The sequence below is a fragment of the Acanthopagrus latus genome, chromosome 8 (assembly GCF_904848185.1).
Source record: "Acanthopagrus latus isolate v.2019 chromosome 8, fAcaLat1.1, whole genome shotgun sequence".
Taxonomy (NCBI): Eukaryota; Metazoa; Chordata; class Actinopteri; order Spariformes; family Sparidae; genus Acanthopagrus; species Acanthopagrus latus.
Genome location: NC_051046.1, coordinates 30,016,340 through 30,038,846, shown reverse-complemented (window position 1 = coordinate 30,038,846; position 22,507 = coordinate 30,016,340). Strand labels below are relative to the sequence as shown.

At 41.8% G+C, this 22,507-nt stretch overlaps 1 protein-coding gene and 1 long non-coding RNA gene across 5 annotated transcripts in view; one reads left to right on the top strand and one right to left on the bottom strand.

Annotated features, from left to right (window-relative positions):
- The window catches only part of zfpm1 (zinc finger protein, FOG family member 1), a 127,707-nt gene that overhangs the window by 88,770 nt on the left and 16,430 nt on the right, over nt 1-22,507 (top strand). For all 4 annotated transcript variants that reach the window (XM_037106413.1, XM_037106411.1, XM_037106412.1 and 1 more), the window contains one exon: nt 1,625-1,758. In XM_037106413.1, coding sequence (XP_036962308.1) covers nt 1,625-1,758 — 134 coding nt within the window. The remainder of the gene's footprint in view (nt 1-1,624; nt 1,759-22,507) is intronic.
- LOC119024033 lies at nt 1,589-12,438 on the bottom strand. The gene is made up of 4 exons (XR_005076388.1): nt 11,756-12,438; nt 3,019-3,117; nt 2,618-2,673; nt 1,589-1,719 (listed from the first exon to the last, which is right to left on the bottom strand). It is a non-coding gene; the product is annotated as an uncharacterized LOC119024033 (long non-coding RNA).

The window sequence follows — 22,507 nt, the reverse complement described above, 5'->3', positions numbered from 1 at the left end:
GATAGATACAGAGAAGATAGATGAGTGTTTTGACATGGAGAGTGTTAGACAAACACTCTTATCAGGCCCACCACTTTAGACCGACCCCCCGAAACAGTCACTTGAACCATGGACGAGATGAGGAGGGGAGGAGGATATGAGGCAAGGTGGGGAGGCTGATTTTAAATGTGTTTTGATCAGAGAGAGTTGGATGGATGGTCATGACATGAAAGCTTCTCCAGAAGTAAACCCTGAAGCTGCTCATGTAACTGAAACCATTGGCATTAATCCCATGCAGTCAGTCGCTGCAGTTCTTACAGCAAAACTCTCCTGTGTTGCTCAGACTTCATTCATTCATATATCGTCTTATGTGTAGAGACTTCTCCAAGCTTCTGACTGCTGCTCCGCCTGCACCCTTAGGTTTTAAATAGATAGAGCAGTCTTCCATGCCTCCAGGCTAACTGGCTCCATCTGGGCTGCAGCTTGCTCAGACCACAGCCGTCATTGCTATGCTTCTACAGTTATCACTTTCAGGAAGTACACAAGAAGTTTTCCCTGTTTGGAGCAGCAAGGACAGAAAGTACTCAGTTTGTATTAAACTCCCCCATTTTGTTGAGCTGCAAATGGTTTATGCTGGATGGTCTGAGCTGCTGTAAGGCCTTGTCAAGTTTAGGACACATGCTGCTTTTGCCACTTGTTTCCTTTTTTTCCCTTTTCAAGCCTGTCGCCTGATCCATGTGAAAAATGGTGGGTCATGTTTCAACCAGTTGGACATTTAAAGGCTGAAACCATTATTTTGATTAGCTACTATAGTTTCTACCAATTAACAGTATCTTTGAGTGTTTCCCTATTGATGCAATGAGAGAGAACAGTTTAAAATTGGAAAAAGACGAATTACTGACCTGGCCAATTATTGGGGCCTCATCGGTATTGTTTGTATCTGATTTCTGACAAGATTTAGTAACTGCACTGTGTCTCTGATACAGCATCCTCCCACCAATGTCAGTGGTTCCACCCTCACTACTGTCTGACTGGTTAAATGCAGTGATGAGAATAACGGTGTTAAAATAAACAGCGTCGCTAACAGCGTTATTTTTCTCCGTAATCGTTAATCTAACTAATTACTATTTCCATCGTTACAACACCGTTACCGTTACCGACAATTAAATGTGGCATGTTATAAACTGAAGCTGCTCATTGAAGCTGTTGTCATCTGACTTGGCTCTTCAGCCACAGGAGCTGCAAAGCTGTTTTTTTCTTTGGTGAGGGAGGAGGGAGGGGCAAGACAACCACATAAGTGATGATGATTGGCTAAGGCAGAGTAAGAGTTTGTACACCAATCAGAGGCGCACACAACAGCCTCACACACACAAACTAGCAGAGGTAAATTGCGGCAATGACGAGTCCGTAGGGAAAGTCTGGTCACTGGTCACCTGTAGTAACCTGTCTACATTGAGGAATCCTAGTCTGCAAAGTAACTAGACACTTTTGACACTAAGAGGTTATAATTGTTACTGCAAATGTATATCGGTAATCAGTTCCCTTGATTATAAATAATCTGTTTGGTTTTTGCCCCTGAAAAAAAATACTGCTTGACCACTAATAGAGACTGTAGTAATGTTTTATTCTCCTTCTCTCCTTCCAGATGACTTGGAGTTGAGTAAAGATGGCTGTGACAGCAGGGTGGTGGCTGGCAGGGACCTTCATCCAGACACAACTTGGGGCCCCTATCCAGGAATCCTGCAATCAGAGGGCAGCACAGATGATCAGGAGGCAGAGGTAAGAGCTCCAATGTGATCACTTTCCAGAAACCACTGTAAAGATTCGGTCACATTCAGAGGAAAATTTTACTGCTTAAATCTTGGAGCCGTAAAGGAGTTTAATAAGAGTTCTCATTTCAGTCTTGTTGTAGTCTTTTTTGGTCTCAAACATTTCTTGCCTGTTTCTCCTAAAATTCCTTAGGAGCAACAGGCAAGACTTGACAGCTAGCAACAGGAACCTTACTTGAAACATGACAGAGCTTTATTTGAGCCTTCCTTTGGAGACAAAATTTAGCAATACTGGAGCCATAATTTTACTGCTGAAAGCTTGCTCCTTTCCAGTACTGGGGAGACAAAACTGAGATTTCTCGTTTGTTTCACCTAATATTCCTTGGGAGCATTGTGTGAGACTTGACAGCTAGCAACAGGAACCTTACTTGAGACAGGACGGAGCTTGATTTGAGCCATCCATTGGAGACAAAAATGAGAAATGCTGGAGCTATTCTGGCACATATACAGTATATCGACACTTTCATAAATGTTGAAAAAAGGCCTTTATTAAAGTCACCATCTTTAGTATACAAAACAGCAGCATTTTATAAAGAACACTTTGAGTGGAATCATGATGACATTTAACATTTCTGACAATCGTGATCTCTTCAGAAAATAATGCAGATTGCCTTAACCAACCTGTAACAACTGACTGTTTCAGTTGGTAGTGTAAGGACAGTTTATTAATGTGTCTCTTCTCAGCTAAACTTCTTAAAGAAGTGTCTAACAGTTTTCCACACAGCTGCACAACAATGCAAAGCATTTCATTACTTTAGTCTTTCAGCAGTATTTGTGTATGAGGACTTATTTGACTATGGTCATCTCACCAAATGCCTTCTCAACCGATATCCATCCATCCAGTGTGCCATAGTGCCTGATGTACCTGCAAGAATGACAGAAAGCCCAGATTACAAATAAATTCCATACCATACCATAGTGGCAAACTATCAGATATAGACTAATTACTGAATTGTCATGAGGAGCACAGTCCATGTCCACTCTTTACATTGCACTTAGTTAACCTTCATATGGTTTATACATTTTATATTCATACTTTTTTTGAGGCACGAGTAGTCATTCTTTGTTTTCTTTTTATGTAAGTACGTTGGATTTAGAAATGAATAATGAAATAACATTTCTTTTTGTAATTTTAAAACAACACAACAAAGTCCTGTGGAATGAATACACGTGAAAAATAAACTTAGAACAAAATAAGCGATGTACTTACATAGACCCAGATATGTCCAGGGTTCTCCCCGCTGTTCCACCGTCTGGGGAGAACTCTGTAAGTCAGTTGGACCTGTAACATAGCCAAGTTGTTCACCCCCTGTAACACAAAAGATTAATCATATTATTCATAATTTCTGTTTAATGTACTGACAGGACGGGGTTAAAGGGGAATACTATAGGGGAACTAGGAACAGACAGGAGCAGGCACATGAACAGGAGCAGACAGGGACTTGAGGCAGATGCAGACAGAGGCAAAATCAGAGGCAGACAGATACATGAACAGATGCAGTGACCGGACAAGGAGTGCAGGGAAGACAGACTAAATACACCGACACTAACGACAAGGCAAAGAACAGGTAAGGAGGGAGGAGGCCAGGTATGGTAAGGAGGGGGAGGAGCACAGAGGAGAAAACACTGACAGACAGAGGGAGACAAACAGCAACTATGGAAACACACTGAAGAACTTAAAGGTCACATCAAAATCAAAACATAATTCACAATACAAAAAGCGTCCAAACAAAGCCGGGAGGGTGTAGGGGGTCAGGAGGAGGGTAAGAGTCGAAACGATGATGCGGGGTGGAGGGGTTCGGTAGGGGAGCCAAAGTCCAAATTGGCTGGGAAGAGGGAGGCCAAGGTGGGGACCCTCAGGAGGTCGACACCGAAGACTGAGGCACTCAGGAGGCCAACGGTGGGGGTAAAGGCGCTCTGGAGGTCTGTGACGAAGATAAAGGCACTCTGGAGGTATGTGGCGAAGACAAAGTCGAAGGCTCTCTGGATGCCGGCGGAGGCGGCGTGAGCCGGGACCCACTGGAAACCGACAACGAAGACATGGACCGGGACCAACTGAAGGCTTAGACCTACTGGAGGCCCGGGACGTGGGCTGAGACCCACTGGAGGCTAAGGATGTGGGCTGAGACCCACTGGAGGCTGGGGATGTGGGCTGAGACCCACTGGAGGCTGGGGATGTGGGCTGAGACCCACTGGAGGCCAGCGACGAAGGCACAGGCGTGGGCTGGAACCCACTGGAGGCAGGCGACGAAGGCGTAGGCGAGGGCTGGAACCCACTGGAGGCCAGTGATGAAGGCGGAGGCGGCATGGGCTGGAACCCACTGGAGCCCGGGCCGCAGGCTGAGAAACCCTCCTTGACCTTGGCCGGACCACTGACGGAGGTTCCCCGGGAGTCGTCGAACTGGGAGCCAGTGGAAGATCACACGGGACTCGGCCAGGCCTCCAACCAAGGGGCAAGCACTGGAGCAGGCACGGGACTCGGCCGGGCCTCTGACCAAGGAGCAGGCTCTGGGGCAGACACGGGTCTCGGGCGGGCCTCCGACCGAGGAGCAGGCTCTGGGGCAGACACGGGTCTCGGGCGGGCCTCCGACCGAGGAGCAGGCTCTGGAGCAGGCACGGGTCTCGGCCGGGCCTCCGACCAAGGAGCAGGCTCTGGAGCAGGCACGGGTCTCGGCCAGGTCTCCGACCGAGGAGCAGGAAATGGATTCGGAACAGAAGTAGGTGCCATCTGGACCACTGACAGGAAACCACTGGCAGGTGTCGACCAGGCCGCCGACTTGGAGCCACTGGCAGGTGTCGACCGGGCCGCCAACTGGGAGCTACTGGCAGGTGTCGGCCGGTCGGTGTGGCTGAGGCTAAAGTATGGGCCGAAGCATGGGCTGGGACCCCAAGGCCTGATTTCAGGGAGACAGGACATGGACGGGCTCATCGCTTTCTCGGTGGGGGCACTTTGTAGGCCAACTGGCTTCCACAGAAAGGAGACATTTCGGCTGTGGCATGGGCTAAGGCATGGGCTGAGGCATGTGCTTGAAAGAAAAGTTTGCTAGCAGCTATTTGACGAGCCCTGCTCGCAGAATTTGTCATGCAGTCTTGGTCTTGGTTCAGGACGGGGTTAAAGGGGAATACTATATAGGTAGGAGGAGGACCCAAACGCAGTTACTGATGGACTGATGAAGAGGCAGGATAGAGGGGAATGGAAGGCAAGCTTTATTTAAACAAGTACATAAACAAAAACGGGGCAAGACCAAAAACTAGACAAAAGGGACAAAAGCAAAGTAGCAACCAAGATAGCTAAACAAAGTTCAAATCAAAAGCAAAGTTCAAATCAAAAGGCAAAATGCAAAACTCAAGTCCAAAAACACATACCATGGGGAACTAGGAACAGGCAGGAGCAGGCGCATGAACAGGAGCAGACAGGAACATACAGGAACATGAGGCAGACGCAGACAAAGGCAAAATCAGCGGCAGGTAGGTACATGAACAGATGCAATGACCGGACAAGGAGTGCAGGGAAGACACAGACTAAATACACCAACACCAACGGCAAGGCAAGGAACAGGTGAGGAGGGTGGAAGCCAGGTGTGGTAACGAGGGGGAGGAGCAAGGAGGAGAAAATGCTGACAGACACAGGGAGACAAACTGCAACTATGGAAACATTCAGAAGAACTTCAAGGACACATCAAAATCAAAACGTAAGACACAACACAAAAATGCATGGAAATCAAATGCAGAAAACTACAAGACACAAAACCATGATATCTGAACATAACAAAAAAACATGAACCTAGAGTCATGACATGTACCACAAATAAAATAGTTTTGTTGCTGTCCACATTAGTTGCATCTGTGTTTCTATTGAGTAGACGTACATGTTGCTCAGGTGAATTATATGAGAAAACAAATATGTGGTGAAGGGATGATGAAATCCTTGAAAGTTGGGCCTAAATATCTGTTTTTTAACCCACCCAACCTGAATCTCTCTACAGTGGCTAGCTAGAAAGCTAGCTGCTGATGGTTCTGAGCACTGGCAGCCAAGATAGGTCAAATGACTGCAACCCTGTTACTAGACAGGAATTATCATTCAAAAGATAGAGGAGAAGTAATTTTCTAAATCACAAAATGAAACACAGGGAAAAGAGAAGTTGACACCTAACTACTGAGATTAGAGTCACTTCACCAAGAAACACATACACTCCCTAAATGCCCTACAGGTGTTTATTTCAGGGTTGTTAATGGGCTTACTGAAATGATTTCTTGCTATAAATGATAAAACTAGTGAGAGCTAAGATCACAATAGATCAATAATATGATGTTCCTTGGATCAACAACAGTCACAGCTTTCTGTTCATACCTATTTTTTGCAACACACAAACTGTTTAAGGCACACAGTATGCAAAGATAATCAAATGCCTCATTTAAGGAATGGTGAAAATAACAATTGCACTGTGTAACCTCATCTGTTCGGCTCAACCTCAGCAGACTGAAGAGACCACTCAATGACTTTTCCTTTGGTTCACAGCACAGCTGATTATTTAGCAACACAGCACATCTGTTGGATAATCAAAAAAACACAATAACGTGGCCGGTGGTGAACTGCTGTACAGCTCCTTGCCCTACACATTAAAAATGAATAAGATAAACACACTGTTACAGTTGCCATATAACATGATTTACATTTTACATCTCAAATGGTACTGCCCGAGGTTCAACAGTTGACAGACTCAGCAAGCACAGTTTCACTTGAAGAAAGAAAAGACAGAAAAAAATAAACAATAAAACGGTAACACAGTGAGTCCAAAAAAACTTGACAGGTCAACTCAAATAACACAACATGAACCTTAACTTACATAAAGGCAGTTTCATAGGTTAATATCTGATTAAATCCCGAGCTGTCACAGAAATATACCAAAATACCTTGCCTGCCAAGTAAAATAAATACTGGAATTATACAATTATTATAAGGAATATAAAAATACATTTTGATTAATCCATTATAATCATGTTACAACTGCATGTAAAAGACATAATTTCTACCCCAAATTGCATGCATTTAACATAAAGTGGGCATGTCTGCAAAGGGGAGACCTGCGGGTACCCTTAGCATCTATTTTCATACAGTTATACTGAGGGACTCCTATGTATACATGGCCATGTCAGTTTTTCCCCACAGCAAAATGTAACCCAATTTTAGAGCATTATTTTTCCCCCTTGCCTATATCCTAGCCTGCTTGGTGCCAATGTCAACTTAAGTTGCATAATTTAAAATAAAACCAGAGTTTTATCTACAGCTTCAAACTGTGTTAGCTGTGGGCAGAGTTAGTTGACGTCCTCTACTCATTTTAAGAGGATAATTTGTAGCTATAAGATTAGCTTTAAAACGGAGCCCTCTACACACCGTCTCAGCTACGCTATGTTGCATATTTTGGCTGAGGTGGATGGATTCCCAGCAAGTTTAATTCCCCACTATAACTGGACTACTATAGCTAATGCTATAGTTACAATATGCAGACATGTTTTTGCTGAGGGAATCAGACCCAACATGAACACTTGCCCTCTAAATGTTAAATTCACTTAAATCACACAATGTAGTTTACCTTCTCTTTCCATGTGCAGTACAGTGAGTCTTCAAAATCAACCAACCAATCATGATGTAGAGTGTGTGATGGACAACACTGCCATCCAATGAGATAGTGTGCACATCATCCAGGGTTCACAGATCACATCTTTTTGTGCCATTTTGTTGTGATGAGCAACTATATACATAGACGCAGAGGCTCTCATTTATCAATCTTGTGTGAAAACGGGTGTAGATCTGAGCGTATAATTGACACACGTGCAATTTATGAAACATTGGAATCTGACCAATCTCAGCGTACGAATGAGCGGCCTTGATAAATGAAGTGGCTGAATTCAATCATCATTAACATTACGCCCTTAAATATTCCTGATTCGGAGGCCTCGCCCACTGAGGTCAAACATGGAGAGATGAAACACAAGTAAAAAAAAAAAGAAACTTTTCCAACACGGAGATCGGCATCCTGACATCAGAGGTGGAGCAAAACAAAGATGTGCTTTTTGGCAGTCTGAAGAGTGGAATGAAAGGGGCTCATAAAAAGGCTGTGTGGAAGAAGATAACGGGGGCAGTCAACAGCGTTGCCATAGAGGAACGGACTCCGGCTGAGGTTTGAATACAGTTCTCAATAACTTAACCTATGCCCAACGATTTAAATGAATCTTTTCATCTGCACCTTAAAATCTTATACCTGCTAATTGATCAAGACAATTCTTTACATTTAGGTCAAGAAAAAATGGTCGGATTTAAAGCTGGCCACCAAAAAACGTGTTGCTGCACCTAAGCGCAGCATCATGCAGATTGGAGGAGGCCAACCAGACTCCAGCCTGATACTGACGGGGACAGAGGAAAACATTTTTTGATGACTGGGTCTGAGTTGATCTGTGGCATAAGTGGTGGAGGTGACACAAACGCACTTGCGTCAGACCCAGAGCAGAATGGTAACTAACAACCCCCTTTTGCTTGCATTGAAAAAGCTATCATGGAGAGACAAGTAGAGATGTGCAGGTTATTGGCCTCAGTTGTCGGCACACTTGAGGCAATAAATGACACACTAAAAGAAATAAATGAAACTCCAAAAAAGCTGTAATAAAATGTTTAAATGACTAAACGTTGTCCATTGTCTGTATTTAGTATGCCTTTAGCCAATTTCACCAACAATATTTCACATTACTGATTAAATACTGCAGAGCATTTGCATTTGAGTGTAATGTATGCTTTACGTTTTAAAAACGGCAAATGAGGTCCTGTCTCCTCCGTATAGCCCCCAGTGGAGGCTGTGCTGGCCAAGGTTCCATGGGCATTGCCTCATCTGGCTGTGCCGGCACATCAAAAGGCACTCCATTCACCAGTGCAATGTTGTGCAAAACTGAACAGGCCAAAATGACCCAGTGTTGCGAGCACCTGAACTGGTACAGGTAAGGCATTTGACCGCCTGGTTTCCCTCTTCAAAAGAGCATCTAAATTGTTGCATAAATCAATAAGCACATGCCTTGGGAGCCGAAAGCGAGTAATCAGCCAAGCATCACTCTCCATGAGGAGATCCCTGCGGTCTCTGAAAGCGTGCTCACGTCTGACACGCGCGTATTATTCCTCCAAAACAAGCAAGTCTGCCATCGTCAAATTATTAACTGTCAAAGCATCTGTTTAAATAGGGGAATGAGTAAACATCTGGCCAACCACAGTGGAGCAATGATTATCTCAACAGGTGCTTTTAGTTTTTGTACCAGTTGTGTAACACCCATCAGAAAAAAACTAAAACAATTACACAGTTTTGCCATGAGTTAATTTGCAAACACATTTCTGCTTGTATTTATGATTATTTCAAATTTTAATGTGTAATAATTAGTTGCCATCTTAGGCTATTTAGCCCATCATATTGTTTAATTTTTTAAAAAGTGGTATCAGTAAAAACGCTAAATTTTAAAAAAATTATTTTGTTTTATTTGTTTTAAGAATCTGTTTTGATCTGTCCTTAATATGTGATTGCTTGTGCTTAATGACAGCTGAGGTTTGTTAATTATTTTCAGCCAGATTTTGCTGTGCTGCACCACAAATCCACAGAATCATATTTGCGTACATGATCTCAGACCTGACTTCTGATCTGATCGTAGCTTCCGCTCACGTCCAAATTAATGAATGCCAAAGTTTGCGTGGAAATAGTCGTATGCATGGTTTTCTGCCGTATGTTCTTCCAGAGTGTTTACAGATTCCAATGTATGTAACGCTGTTACTGTGATGAAACACGACAGTTGAATATGTAATCTGTGGCTATAATAACCAGATCCGGACATATAAATGTGACATCTGTCCACCATACTGTCAGCTTGGTTTACTTTAGATATGGACAACTGACTGCATAATATATGATTCAGAATCAGAAATACTTCATTGATCATGATGAGAGCAGTGTTAAAGCTGCTCCCATTCAAAGTCAAGAATATGCAGAAAATAGGTAACTTCAATAATAATAATAATAATAATAATAATAATAATAATAATGATAATGATGATAATAATAATATGTCAAAAAATGTCATGTAACATCACAGTAACAGTGTTACATACACTGGCACACTCAAAAACATTATCAAAATCGATCCTGTAGTTGAGAAGATATCGTTTATAATCATCAGAGAACATTACAGACATTGTTTTTGGTTCTTGTCTGTTTTCTGAATATATAAGTGTGTGTGTGTGATTGTGTAAATGAGAGACATTAACTTACAGCACTTTGCAGAAAGAGCTTTATAAAGTTCACTCCATTGACTTATATTAGTTCACAGGCTTGATGCCCCATGAAAATAAATCATCGTGTAGTCACAGTGGCCTTTTGTGCCCCTTGCCCTGTCCAAGTTCCATGTAAAAAGTGCCAATGCAGCGCAGTGAGTCTCATCATCATGTAGATGATCTCATGTGAAAGCCTGAGCCTCTCAAACAACAGCAGCATCTCAAAACGGAGGAACCACACTTACAGCACAGGCCAGTTTTGATATGAAATGTAACTGACATGTGTGGTAGGATTTAGTTTGGTAAAGTTGGAAATAAGTCATAAGCGAAACCTTGGTAAAACACAAACGACGACTCTTTCCTACAGTAGTAAGGTAGACAATGAGATTTTCATCAAAATGAGCGCTCCTCCGGGCTGGACATTAACATTGTTCTCTATGGTCAGCCGTCTGTGAGACGAGGGTGCAAGGACCGTCTACAAAGTGCAACACCGAACAGAGACACTACAAAAACTGTTCAGTAACTTCACTATTATTCAGTGTAGTGTCACCAAAATCACTCCACACTTCATAGTCTCCTGCTGGTTATTCTACAACTGTTTGTTTGGAAAAATGTGCCTTGCCATAATTTTGGGGAATTTCCATTGGGAGAAATAAGCAATAACTTCACTAATATTCAGTGTAGTGTCACCAAAATCACCCAACCCTAACCCTACTTTATACAAAACTGTTTTCTAATGTAACATTAACTTGATATTGGTATTGATACAGGTTTTAATACATAACCCATGTCTTATAATGAAGTAGGATGTTATGGTATCAATCTGAAAGGTAACACCATCTAATTTTACTCAATGGCCTTTGTGTCCTGTCATGTGTCCTTGGTGCCCCTAAAAGAAAAAAAAAGTGAAGGCCAAAAGGCCATGCCCCTAAAATGATGAAATTCCAGCCCTGTGTGACACTGTTGAAGAGCTTGAAGGTTCAGTCCAGTTTTACTATCTCAAATTTAATGTAGCAACAGGTTATGATTGCACACAACACAGGGGCTGACCATGTATGCTCAGTGTCAATGCATTGTAAATGACATCAGTAGGGCCGTTTTGTCATTTTTGCATTGATTAGACAGGATTTTTTTTTTTAACTCAAAGCTTGAATATTTACATTTAGGGCATTTAGCAGACAATGATGGCGTTGGCCACCATGCAAGGTGCCAACCAGCACATCAAGGTCTCAGTTGAAAAGGTCAAAGGCTCAGAGGTCAGATGGTTCACCAACAATGAGAGACAGTAATTAAACAATTTATCAAATATGTGTGTGACAGACAACTGAAAACAGCTGTGTGTGTGTGTGTGTGTGTGTTCACTGGGAGGAGTGTGTAGGACCGGATGAAGCCCTGTCATAGGCTGGGTTTTTGCATCATGTGCAAGTCTATCTAATCATATGATACTGATGTTGGGAGAAGCTTCCTGGCAAGGAGCACAACTCAAGCAAACACACACACACACACACACACACACACACACACACACACACACACACACACACACACACACACACGCTGGGTCATTTACACACATACACAAACACTTAACCCAACATCATTTTTGCACTGATCTATGTTGCTATACCTGGTTCCCTTGTCTTACCTTGAATTACATTTTCAGCTCCTGGTATTGAATGTAGCTCAGCAGATTTGAATCCAACCCAGTTCAAGCAGTCCACATCTAGGTTCAAACCAGTTCTGATACTGTTCTGATCTGATACACAAAAAAATGACTGGTAAAATAACTGGACCGGACTTTATACCGCACATTCATGCCTTCCCCCATCAGCACTCTCTACACACCTCCCCTCCCAGCCCTCTCCAGACTCCCGCTCCATCCTCTCCCCTCCTCTCCTCCTCTCCTCCCAGACCTCCCCAGACGTCCGCCTGTCTTTTATCTCCATATGGCGCCATCCTCCTGGACAACAACCCCCAGTGATTGATTCCTGCTTGATAGGCTCTCATTTCTAAGATTTTGTTTATCATCTGAGTGCACAGATAGATGTCTATGAATGTGCATGTGTGCATGAGCACTCACTCACACATTCCCTCACCCAGTCACCTTTTGTTCTTTCCCTCCCTTCCGTTCCCCATACAATGTTATTCGTCCTTTAAATTGAACATCCATTTCTGTTTTTTTTATTTCATTTTAGTGCCTTGCATTCACATGGAAAGCACCTTGTTCTGACTCTTAATACCCATTTTTCTCTTCTTCCACATTTTCTGTCCCCATCCTCCTCCCCTCCTATTTGTGGACTGAAGAGGCGAGGAGGCGTACGTTCAGTATCTGCTGGAGATAGTGGCTATAATCTCACATTCCTCCTGTGTTTCTCCTCCTGTCACTCCACATCCTCCCCCTCCTCTATCCATCCCTCCATCACTCCCTGCCTCCCTCCCATGTGGGTCAACAGGGGTCAGGGCTATCCTATTCAGTGTGGTGGAGAGGAGAGATCTGCTCATTCCTGCAGCTCGAACCATCACACTGCATTCCCTGATTGTTTTTTAGAAGAGTGGATGTAAAGGATAAGCTCACCTACATACCTTCTCTGTGACAAGGATAATACATTTCAGTGTCAAAAAGCACTATTTTCATGTAGTAACTGATTAAGAAGATGATTGTATAAAGAGTTACACAGTGAAGTTGCACAGTTCACACCTGTAAACTTCTCATTTCAACCACAGTCTAAATCTTCTGCTCAGTCCCAATTTCATACTGCACACCAACTGTATATAGTTTTAACTGAATGGTTAAAATGAGGAAAGGTTAGGTCAGGTTTGTAATGGGACATGGACTCCAGCCTTTTTTAATATCCCAGTCTTGGGTTCCATGCATAACACAGGTCATTTCTGTCACTACCTCCACTGCCAGCTCAGACATGGAACAACAATGACCCCCCATTCTTTCTTCATACTTTTTTATACAGAATGGCAAGGCGGAATTCAGACACAACAGTCCTGCATTAAGCAGGCTGTGTAAAAGGGGCTGTAGATAAATCTGTTTTGAAATAAACAATAGCCTCAAACATTATCATGATGTTGAATCGGCATGTCTCTGATGGTGCCTCGACAAATATCAGATATCATATTACATGTATTGCAAGTCAACTGATCTGCGCTGCCTATCATTTTGTTAATTTCAAATCCAGTGTGGAGAAAAGCACGATGAAGTATTCCAGCGTATCAGTCGAAGTGAAGGAACATTTGCTTGCAAAGAGTAAGATAAACTATACTCTTATGCCCACCCATTGATCCGCTCTATATTTAGGGGGCCAAGCCCGAGGGGCTGAGGGAACACTTATGCGAGCAGAGACATTTCCTAGGACCAGTGGTGCTAGGAAACGCATCTGCTTGCTGCAGGCTGCAGGCTAAACCGTGCAAGGGAGGGCGGTGCAATTTAGAGGGTTGGTGCAAACACCTGCACGTTCCTCAGACACAAAAAACTACATATATCCACCTGCAGGGGGCACTATAATCTAGGTCAATGCTTTTTTGCCTATAACTCCCACACCATAAGTCACACATTCAAAAACCTTGTATCCCCTGAATTCCCTGAATGGAGCTGAATCACATTGCCATTGCCATGCCCACTTCTGCTTAGAAAGTTTTTTGTTTTGTTTTGTTTTGTTTTGCAAAATCACAAAAACTGGAAAACCTACTTTTTCAAACTCCTACTTGGGATTTTGTCCCATCTGTGTGAAACTTGGCACATACACTCTTCAGCTGGACCTGATCTAAAGTTAACAAAAGAATTTTTCTCGGTCAAAAAATGTGCAAATTATTAACAAACAAATTTCTGTAGCTAGCTATAAAAATGTAGACTGTTTGGTATCTCGGTCAAACTAAATGCTATTAACAAATTTGAGATCCTTGGTTGCCATGACACTAGGAAGGGATGCGCAGAATTTGGCGAATTTTGGCCACTAGGGGGCGTTTAAAAATATGGGTTAGTTTGTATTTGTTTATATACAAGTTGGTATCTCTTGAATGGCTACACTGATTTTTACTAAATTTGGTCGGTATGATGTAGGGCCAATCCTGAGGCCATATCTTGAAGGTGGTCATGACTGGTCAATGTGGGCATGGCTCATTACAAACCAAACAACAAACATTAATTTCAGCCAAACTATTATGCTAAGAGCTTTGAAATTTATATGGTACATATGGCAGAGGACACAGTTCTTCCACACCAAAAATTGCACATGTACTCCACTAGGTGGCCCGATAATGGATGCAATCACGTTTTTGCCTTTCATTCTACATTTTAAATAACACATTTGCAAACCTTATATCCATATGTTCCCGAATAGAGCTGGGTTTTCTGACATAGGACACGCCCACTTCCGGTGCACATTTCGTTTCCTAAATCGCCACATATGCTAAACCTACTTTTTCGAACTCCTCCTACAATTTAAGCTCCATCCATCTGAAACTTTGCACATAGAATCTCCAGATGTGTCTGATGAAAACTTGTCAAAAGAATTTTGGCACTCCAAAAAATCTGCTAGTTATAACCAAACAATCTTTTTTGCTAGCTAAAAAACACATATTGTTTCATATTTTGGTCAAACTAAATGCTTTCAACATCAAACTTAAATCATTTGTTCCTGAAGTCATCCAGAGGCTCTGTGCCAAATTTGGTGCAAATTGGCCCGTTTTTGCCTTTAACTTCCACATTTTACAGAACACTTTCTTAAATATCATATTCATGCATTTCCCTGAATAGAGCTAGGTTTCCTGACATAGGCCCGCCCACTTCTGCTACACTTTTCCTTTGTTAAGTCACCACACACTAATCCACATAAATGCATTTTTCCTTGTCACTCTCATTTTTTGTTGCAATAATAGAAATGTAATGAAACAGTACTGATGTGGGGTCACTCTTGAGGCCAGCCATATAGTTAAGTAACGATTGGTCAAAGTGGGCATGATTTACTACAACAAATCGAAATCGGTGCACATTCAGCCTTTTGCACTTCCAGTGCACTTCCCATTACAGCAAATACCACGGCCTGTGTCCTCACTTTTGGAACTGAAGACTGCCATGATATACATGTTCTTTATAAGTGTGTGTAAACTTTTTATCATGACTGTATGGAAAGCATTTTTCATGTGCATTCACACACAACAAATACACATGTACACAAAGGGAAAAATATGAAGTGCAGTGGCTTATTGGAGACAATATCAAATTATTATATGTCTTTGATACTGATGTTTAAAGCTTGTCTGAGTGTTATTGTATGTTTATCAGTATAGGTAAGTTTGTCAGTTCTGAGAGATCAGGGTGGAGTGCAGAGAGAGCAGGGGAGGCAAAGAGAAGCAGATGAGATCCAGTCCTCACTCTCCTTCCAACAGATCTCCTTCAGTAGATTAGTGGCGTGTTAACTGGCCTGTGTCATATGGAAATCCTGCCATTTGCATCTCTTGAGAAAGAGGCATGAAACCATTTATCTATTTAAATATATTCTGGCTGATATGGCTGTTGGTCTTTAGAACAGGTTATAATAATGTTTACAGATCATCTGATCAGCTGGGCTGCTGATTCCTCACACTTTTTGGTTCAGTGAATAACCAGGTCCTCCTCAGCGAGCCTCCCATGACAACCCAGGAACAAGCATTCCACTGCTGCTATTCTGATTGGATCACACAAAACAAATCTGATCTTATATCTCCTCTCCTTCTGATTGGATCCTGCTTTAATTAACTGATAGTGCAAGTTCATGTTATTGGACCAAAGTTGCAGAATTGTTGTGAAATTTCAGCTGAAGTGAAAATGAAAGCATTGTGATATTTAAGTGGACACAAACTAAGAGTTTGTTGCAGCCGTTTAAAAGACAAATGTCCAAAGTGAATTCTCCACACTTACACCACAGGAGATGTTTTCCCTCCTTCAGCAGCTCACCCCACCCCAATCGTGTCTTTCGTAGAAAGACAGCCTGAAGGCACGATCCTAGAAGGAGCAGAGTAGGGGAGTTCAAAGCGTTATCACGCGCTGAACGTCTTTTCATCATGTTTTAGAAACAAGCGTTCGCACTAATCCCCCAATAATCTCTCCAGGAGAACTGGGGCGATAAGGCGCGCCACCCACGGCTTTTCAAACACTTTTTGGGTAGTCTTCTCTCACTCTCTATCTCTCCTCCCCTCTACCTCCTCTTGTCTCCTCTCCACTTCCTCCTTCCCTCACTCCCCTGGAAGGGCAAGTGAAGGTGATCACCGTCTCCTTATTTTCTCTCAAGCTGTTTTCTCATCCTTTTTTTTTGCATTGAATCTGAGCTGGTTTGTTTACATCCTGATTCTGATCTTTGTATTTTATCTGGACTAATCAACAGTGTTTCTCTGCCTGTCTGTTTCTCTCTCTCCTCCGCCCATCAAATTAGAATGTTAATTAAAATGGCGCTCCTTCTGAAGATGACAAATCAATGATTATGGTGAGTGTTGAGACACCTCCTGTGATGCCCCTCAGAAGAACTTGATACATAAGGAACATTCTTAAGAATGAACTAAAGATTTGAAGTTTCTACCTTTTTAGGAAAACATTCTTATACATTTTTAACATATGAATAACAAAGGTATATGCCATCTTCCCTCAAAATATTGAATGTTTTTTTTATAACTTTTCCAAAACCCTGTTTAAATTGCTAAAAGTGCATGTTTCTAATTGCATCAACTTCTTCCTTGTCCTTACTCCTGTGTTTAAACGACACAGATGAGAGAGAAGTGGGGCAAGAGGCGATGGCAGAGCCAAATAGTAACCGCTAGCCATCACATACATCCCTGTGTATTCTTGCACTAAATGGAGACAGGCAGAGGTTTTTGCATCTACATAACACCCTCCCAGTGTTATCATAGTAACCTTGGTCAAAATCTGACCCCTGCTGAGTTAGGATACAGCATCAGATTTTTTCTTTTTTTTTTCTTTCTCTTTTTAAGCAAAAGCCTATTTTTTGGCCCTTGACAATGGACATTTTGACTTGTCACAGTACCTGAAGCAGGTATGGTAATAAGATTATTTTGAATTTCAGGTAGTTCCTTCAGTTTTATGTTCCTGGTGTTGTTCATGTTGTCTCATCATGTTGCCTCGCTGTCACACTGTCTTGGGACACTTGAAAAGTACGGAGATCTTGTTGATGTTAACAGTTGAGCTTTACCACTATGACAACTTAAAGTGCCTCTTTTGAAAAAGCCCTAGTGCTTAGGGTTATACTTGTAAGCTTGGAAATCCATCAGCAGTCACTGTTGCTTTACTGAGTAAGTGACCTGAAATACAATATTGAGTGTTTAGTCTATGGTGGAACATTACACAGACTGAAAAAAACAAAAAAGGCACAACTGGGATCTGAACAGTCCTCTTCAACTGCACACCTCAAACTAAAAAAAAAAAGGGGGTCAATTATGACTCTTTCTTTTATGAATTTTTGATCCAGGTTTTGTATGTGTAAAACTTTCCTAGAGCTGAGAAAAGTGATGAGAAAATATGTGACATCTTCACAATGCAAAGTCTACGGGTACAGCAGAAGCTCACAGGCAGAGCCTGCACTACTGCGCAACGTCGGCCGAATCAAATGCCTGAAAGATTTTTTTTTTCATTCAGTCCCTCTCTAAATGTTCCACACCCACAATTCCTTGCTGTAGCAACATTTGAAGCACCACACTACCATCCGCAATCACATAAAAATTGTAGCCAAGTGAAAGAACTGTCCAATTCTGTCATCATCTTGGTTGTCTTTTTCTAAATCTTTTTGAATTCTTCTTCATGTCGTTCCTTGATTAGATAAACTATTCCATCGCAATCAAGGAAAGATGTTGAGGACAGGTGAAAATGTTAACTGTGGGCTATTGTTGCGTAACTTTCCCACATCATGATAGTAGATCTCTGTCTGTCAACCTGACCCTGAAAAGAGCCTATCAGAGAGAGAGAGAGACAAAGAGAGAGACACAGAGAGCAACAGAGGGAAAGACAGAGGGAGAGACATAAAAAAAACAAAGGGGGGAGGTGTTCATCAGTCAGTGGCAATGACTGGCTGGTATCTGCATCTCGCTGTCATCTGCACCAGCTTCTGCTACCGCTGGTGGAGGAGGAAAGAAAGAGGAGGAGGAGGTGTAAGAGAGGAGAGGAGGAGAGGGAAAACCTCTATCCTCTCTATCTCTGAGCCTCATCTCCGGCAGTTCAGGAGCCTGCTTTCCAAGAGTGCCTCATTTTCAAATCTCTTATCTCAGCCCCCGTTTTAAGTATCGCAGTTTTATATTTTTACATATCATTTGCATGCAGCTCATCAAACCTGGCAACCTCATTTTTTTTCTCATTTTTTTCTGCCTCTCAGAGGTGTGCAGCGATATGAGCATGCCTGCACAAGGGAATGAGCTTTCATTCTACTGCGGAGCCTTAGCTGTGTACTGTATTGATGGTATTTGTACCTCATGAGTGGAATGTACAGTGTAAAGCAGTATATTGTGTCTTTTGATCATTAGTGAAATGCTTTGCATGAGTGCAGCAGAGGTAAAGTGTGTGTTTGTATGAGAGAGGCGGATGTGAGGAGGTTTCTGATTTTTATCTGCCTTCCTTTTCTTCTTTGTATTTTTGGAGGATTCACACAGTGACCTCTTTGTTTGGGACAGTAAGTACAGCCCTCCAACCCCCTGGATCGGGAAAGAATCCATTTCCTGTAGCCAAGAGATAGAATGAGAGAAAGAGAGAGAAAGAGGGAGAGATAGGATGAGAAGGAGGGGCAGTCAGGCAGAGGGGTAGGAATGAGAGTTGGGGAAAGGAAGAGAATCTGAGATAAAGAAAGAAAGAGGTGGATAAAAGGAAGGAGGCAGTGCAGGAGGGACAGTGAAAGAGGAGAAAGGAGGACAGTGAATTTGATGATTGAATGAATGATTTTGTGAGAGGAGTGAATGAATGAACGATGGCTGAAAAGGTCAGGAGAGGAGCGGGGTGGCTTATTAAATTCCCAGATAGAGGATCATAATATCTTTGAAGCGCTTAATGTAGGAGAAGATTTTTAAAGGAAAAAAATGCACCTATTTTCGAGTGTGTATTTATAAATGTCCAGGCTAAAAGGGTTTCAATGTTGAAAGCAAAATTGCTACTTGTTTTTATCACGTCTTGTTCCATATCTCAGTGCGTCAGTATCAGGCCCAACAGTGGCAAAAAGCTGTTTTGTAGGGTTTTTTAAATGGTATTTTAGAATTTGTAATTTCCCGGAAACTGATTAGAAACGTTCATGACTCATCCTGCACGAGTGAATTAATTATTTGTCCAATAAAAGCTTTCTTTATTTCATGATGCTGCCAAGGGTAGCCATCAGGAGAGCGTGTTGCTGGACCAGACGGACCAGAACTCACAGACTACTGTACGAAAACACAGCTTCATTACTTTATTCAGTGACTTGGGTATAACTGGATGTTTTGTGGAGACATTCTTGTTCAGTAATGAAAAAAATTGCATTTCACATTATTGGCTGCTTCCTCTTTTAGGAACATTGTTACTTTATTGTAAGCTTTGGGATGGCGGCTGACCCGGCCTACAATCTCAAAATGTCAATATTTGACAAAGTCGAAATGAAACTAAAAAATCAACTTTATAACAAAGTGGACCTCTTTTTAAACCTTAATTACTTATGATGATGGTGAAAATTCTCACCACATCTTCTCAAAGATTAAGGTGATTCAAATATTTCCTGACATCATTATAAAATCTGATTGATTTACAAAGATAAAGAAAAAGCAGTAAACCTGAACAATGACGTAGTTTCTAAACAATTTAATAAACAATTGACAAGGTTTATAAATTCAATTTTATATTGGCCATTCAAAAAATGTTTGTAGATGAACTACACTGTATTTATAAACCATTTACAACCTATTATTAAGATCAGTTACAACAGTTGCTTGATGAAATATTTTAAAAAGTATTTTATTGTATGTTAACAATCAATAAACTATTAACTGTTTAACTATACATTTACCATGTATTAATGATGGTTATTATAACTGTTGCTGACCAATTTGACACAATTCAAATTTCACCCAGTCGCATTTGTATTCTACCTTCAAGCCATGGTCCATCCCCAATGTCTCCTCAAATATCCCTACACATTAGCGCAACTGCGTAGGGATACGGAGGTTCTATGGTTGACAAAAATGTAGTGCCAACAGAAAGGCAGGTCTGACGGTGATGTAAAGCGGTGTGGATTTTCTCTATACAACGTGCAGTTGAACTGTTACAGATTTTTTAAGGTGAGCTTTGTTATAGGTGGTTTATTTCGCTTTTTCTCTGGACCCCGTTCACTGCAGCACAAAGCTCTTCTTCTCCAAACTGAGGCTGCGCTGATCAGTGATCACAGTAGGGAACAGACCGACTATAGATATGTACTTTATATGGCCCCACGTCAAAAAACACAAACTATCCCTTTAACATTGAGTGATAGGGCATTTTTCAACATTGTGGTACATTTCTCAGGGAATAATGCATGGATATGAATTAGTACAATTTCATGTAGATTCTAGATCTGGTGAATTTAAGTTTTGGTATTGAGTTGTTTGTTTTTTGATTTTTAATTAGGCTTAACTGAATTACAGGAGATTGTTGGACCTTGGCTAGGTATGCACCCTACTGAGTGCCACTATAGTTGGCTGTGCATTAGTGTAACACAAGACACGCACATTTCCACTCTCTTGTTGTTTGCTTGGGCAGGATCCACTCAACATTATACCTTTTTTCTGACAAAGAAGCATTTTGCTCAAAATGTACCACACAGTACATAGTTTAGTTATAGTTTCATATAAAATCTTTGGGATCCAAGGAGTGTATTAACTCTCAAACATTTATATTGATGTTGACCTAAAAAGTTTCAGTTAAACAAACTGTAATGGAGTAACCGGTTAGGGTTATGAAGCCAAAATTTGATTTGAGAAGAACATAGGTACTAAACCTTAAAAAAAACTCAGCACATAAAATAATGTGTAAAAGACCATCTTCAAAAAGGCAACCCACCATGACTAAATGAATGTTAATGAACACATAATATCATAATGACACTGATGAAGAAGTTGGATTTCATGTGGATCAGCCATGGCTACCCATTGCAGACAATTCCAGGCACCCAAAAAGAAAAAAAGAAATAATGATAATAATACATTTTATTTAAAGGTGCCTTTCAAAGCACTCAAGGACACCGCACATAAGAACAACAGTACACCAAAAACATGAGACAATTTAGTGCAAATGAGGATAAATAAATAATAAGATGAAATATGTACACAAGCCTGTTGAAATGCTTTCTCTGCATAAACCACCCAATCTTTGAATATCTCTGCTATCATTGTCCCACTAGCAGTGCTATTAAACATTTTTTTGGATAATTCTTCCCTTTCATTTAGAAAGCAATGTTATGTTCTACAAAACGACCTTCCACCTGAAGCCACGTGCTATATGTAAGCATGCACTGACATGGATTATTGAATTGCATATTTTACATTTAATGACCATGACACTACCCTATTCAGACTGTGTGAACCGTATTAAACATTGTGAAACAGTATACACCATTGAGACATAGATGTGCTAGATGTACCAGTATTGATTTGCATATACAAACATACTTATTCCCCAGTGACAGCAGTTTAACTGTGGCAGTTGACAGCTGTAAAGAGAAATCTTAATCTGTTGATCTGCAGGGTAGGGTGGTGGTGGTGGTGGTGGTGGTGCTGGGGTGGGACTCGGTATATTTCCTTCTCCATTTCCTCCTCCTTAATTGTAGTGTATATAGCACAAGGCAATGTGAGGGGAGTAAAACACTGGGCTTAGTTCAGGGAAAATTATCTGCTTCCCATACCCAAGTCCGTCGCCATCATCCTCACCAATGTTTGCTTCCCCAGAAAGAGAGAGAGGGAGCGAAAAACCATTCTGACACTGAACTAGGGAATGGAGGATGAAAATGAAGAAATGAAATCAGCCTGGCATCATTTGCATTCAAGTTTTATCGGCATAGGAGGAGGGCGTTTTTGGGCCTGATAAGGAGAGGGGGTCCCAGGCAGTGCTTGAGGTGGAGGGCGTGTTGGTGTAGAGAGAGGTGTGTGTGTGTGTGTGTGTGTGTGTGTGTGTGTGTGTGTGTGTGTGTATGAATATGTGTACGAATGTTTTATTTGAACTGACTTTGGCAGAAGAAGGTGGCTCTGGAGTTCAGTTGGTGTGTATTTGTACTGCCACTGCATATGTGAATGTTATAGCAGCTACAATGAGGACTGGGCGTGGGGGCGGGAATGGTGTGTGTGTGTGTGGAGGGGGTGTGTGTGTGTGTTGGGCGGGGGGGGGGGGGGGGGTTAATATCAGACCAAATAATTAGATTCGCTA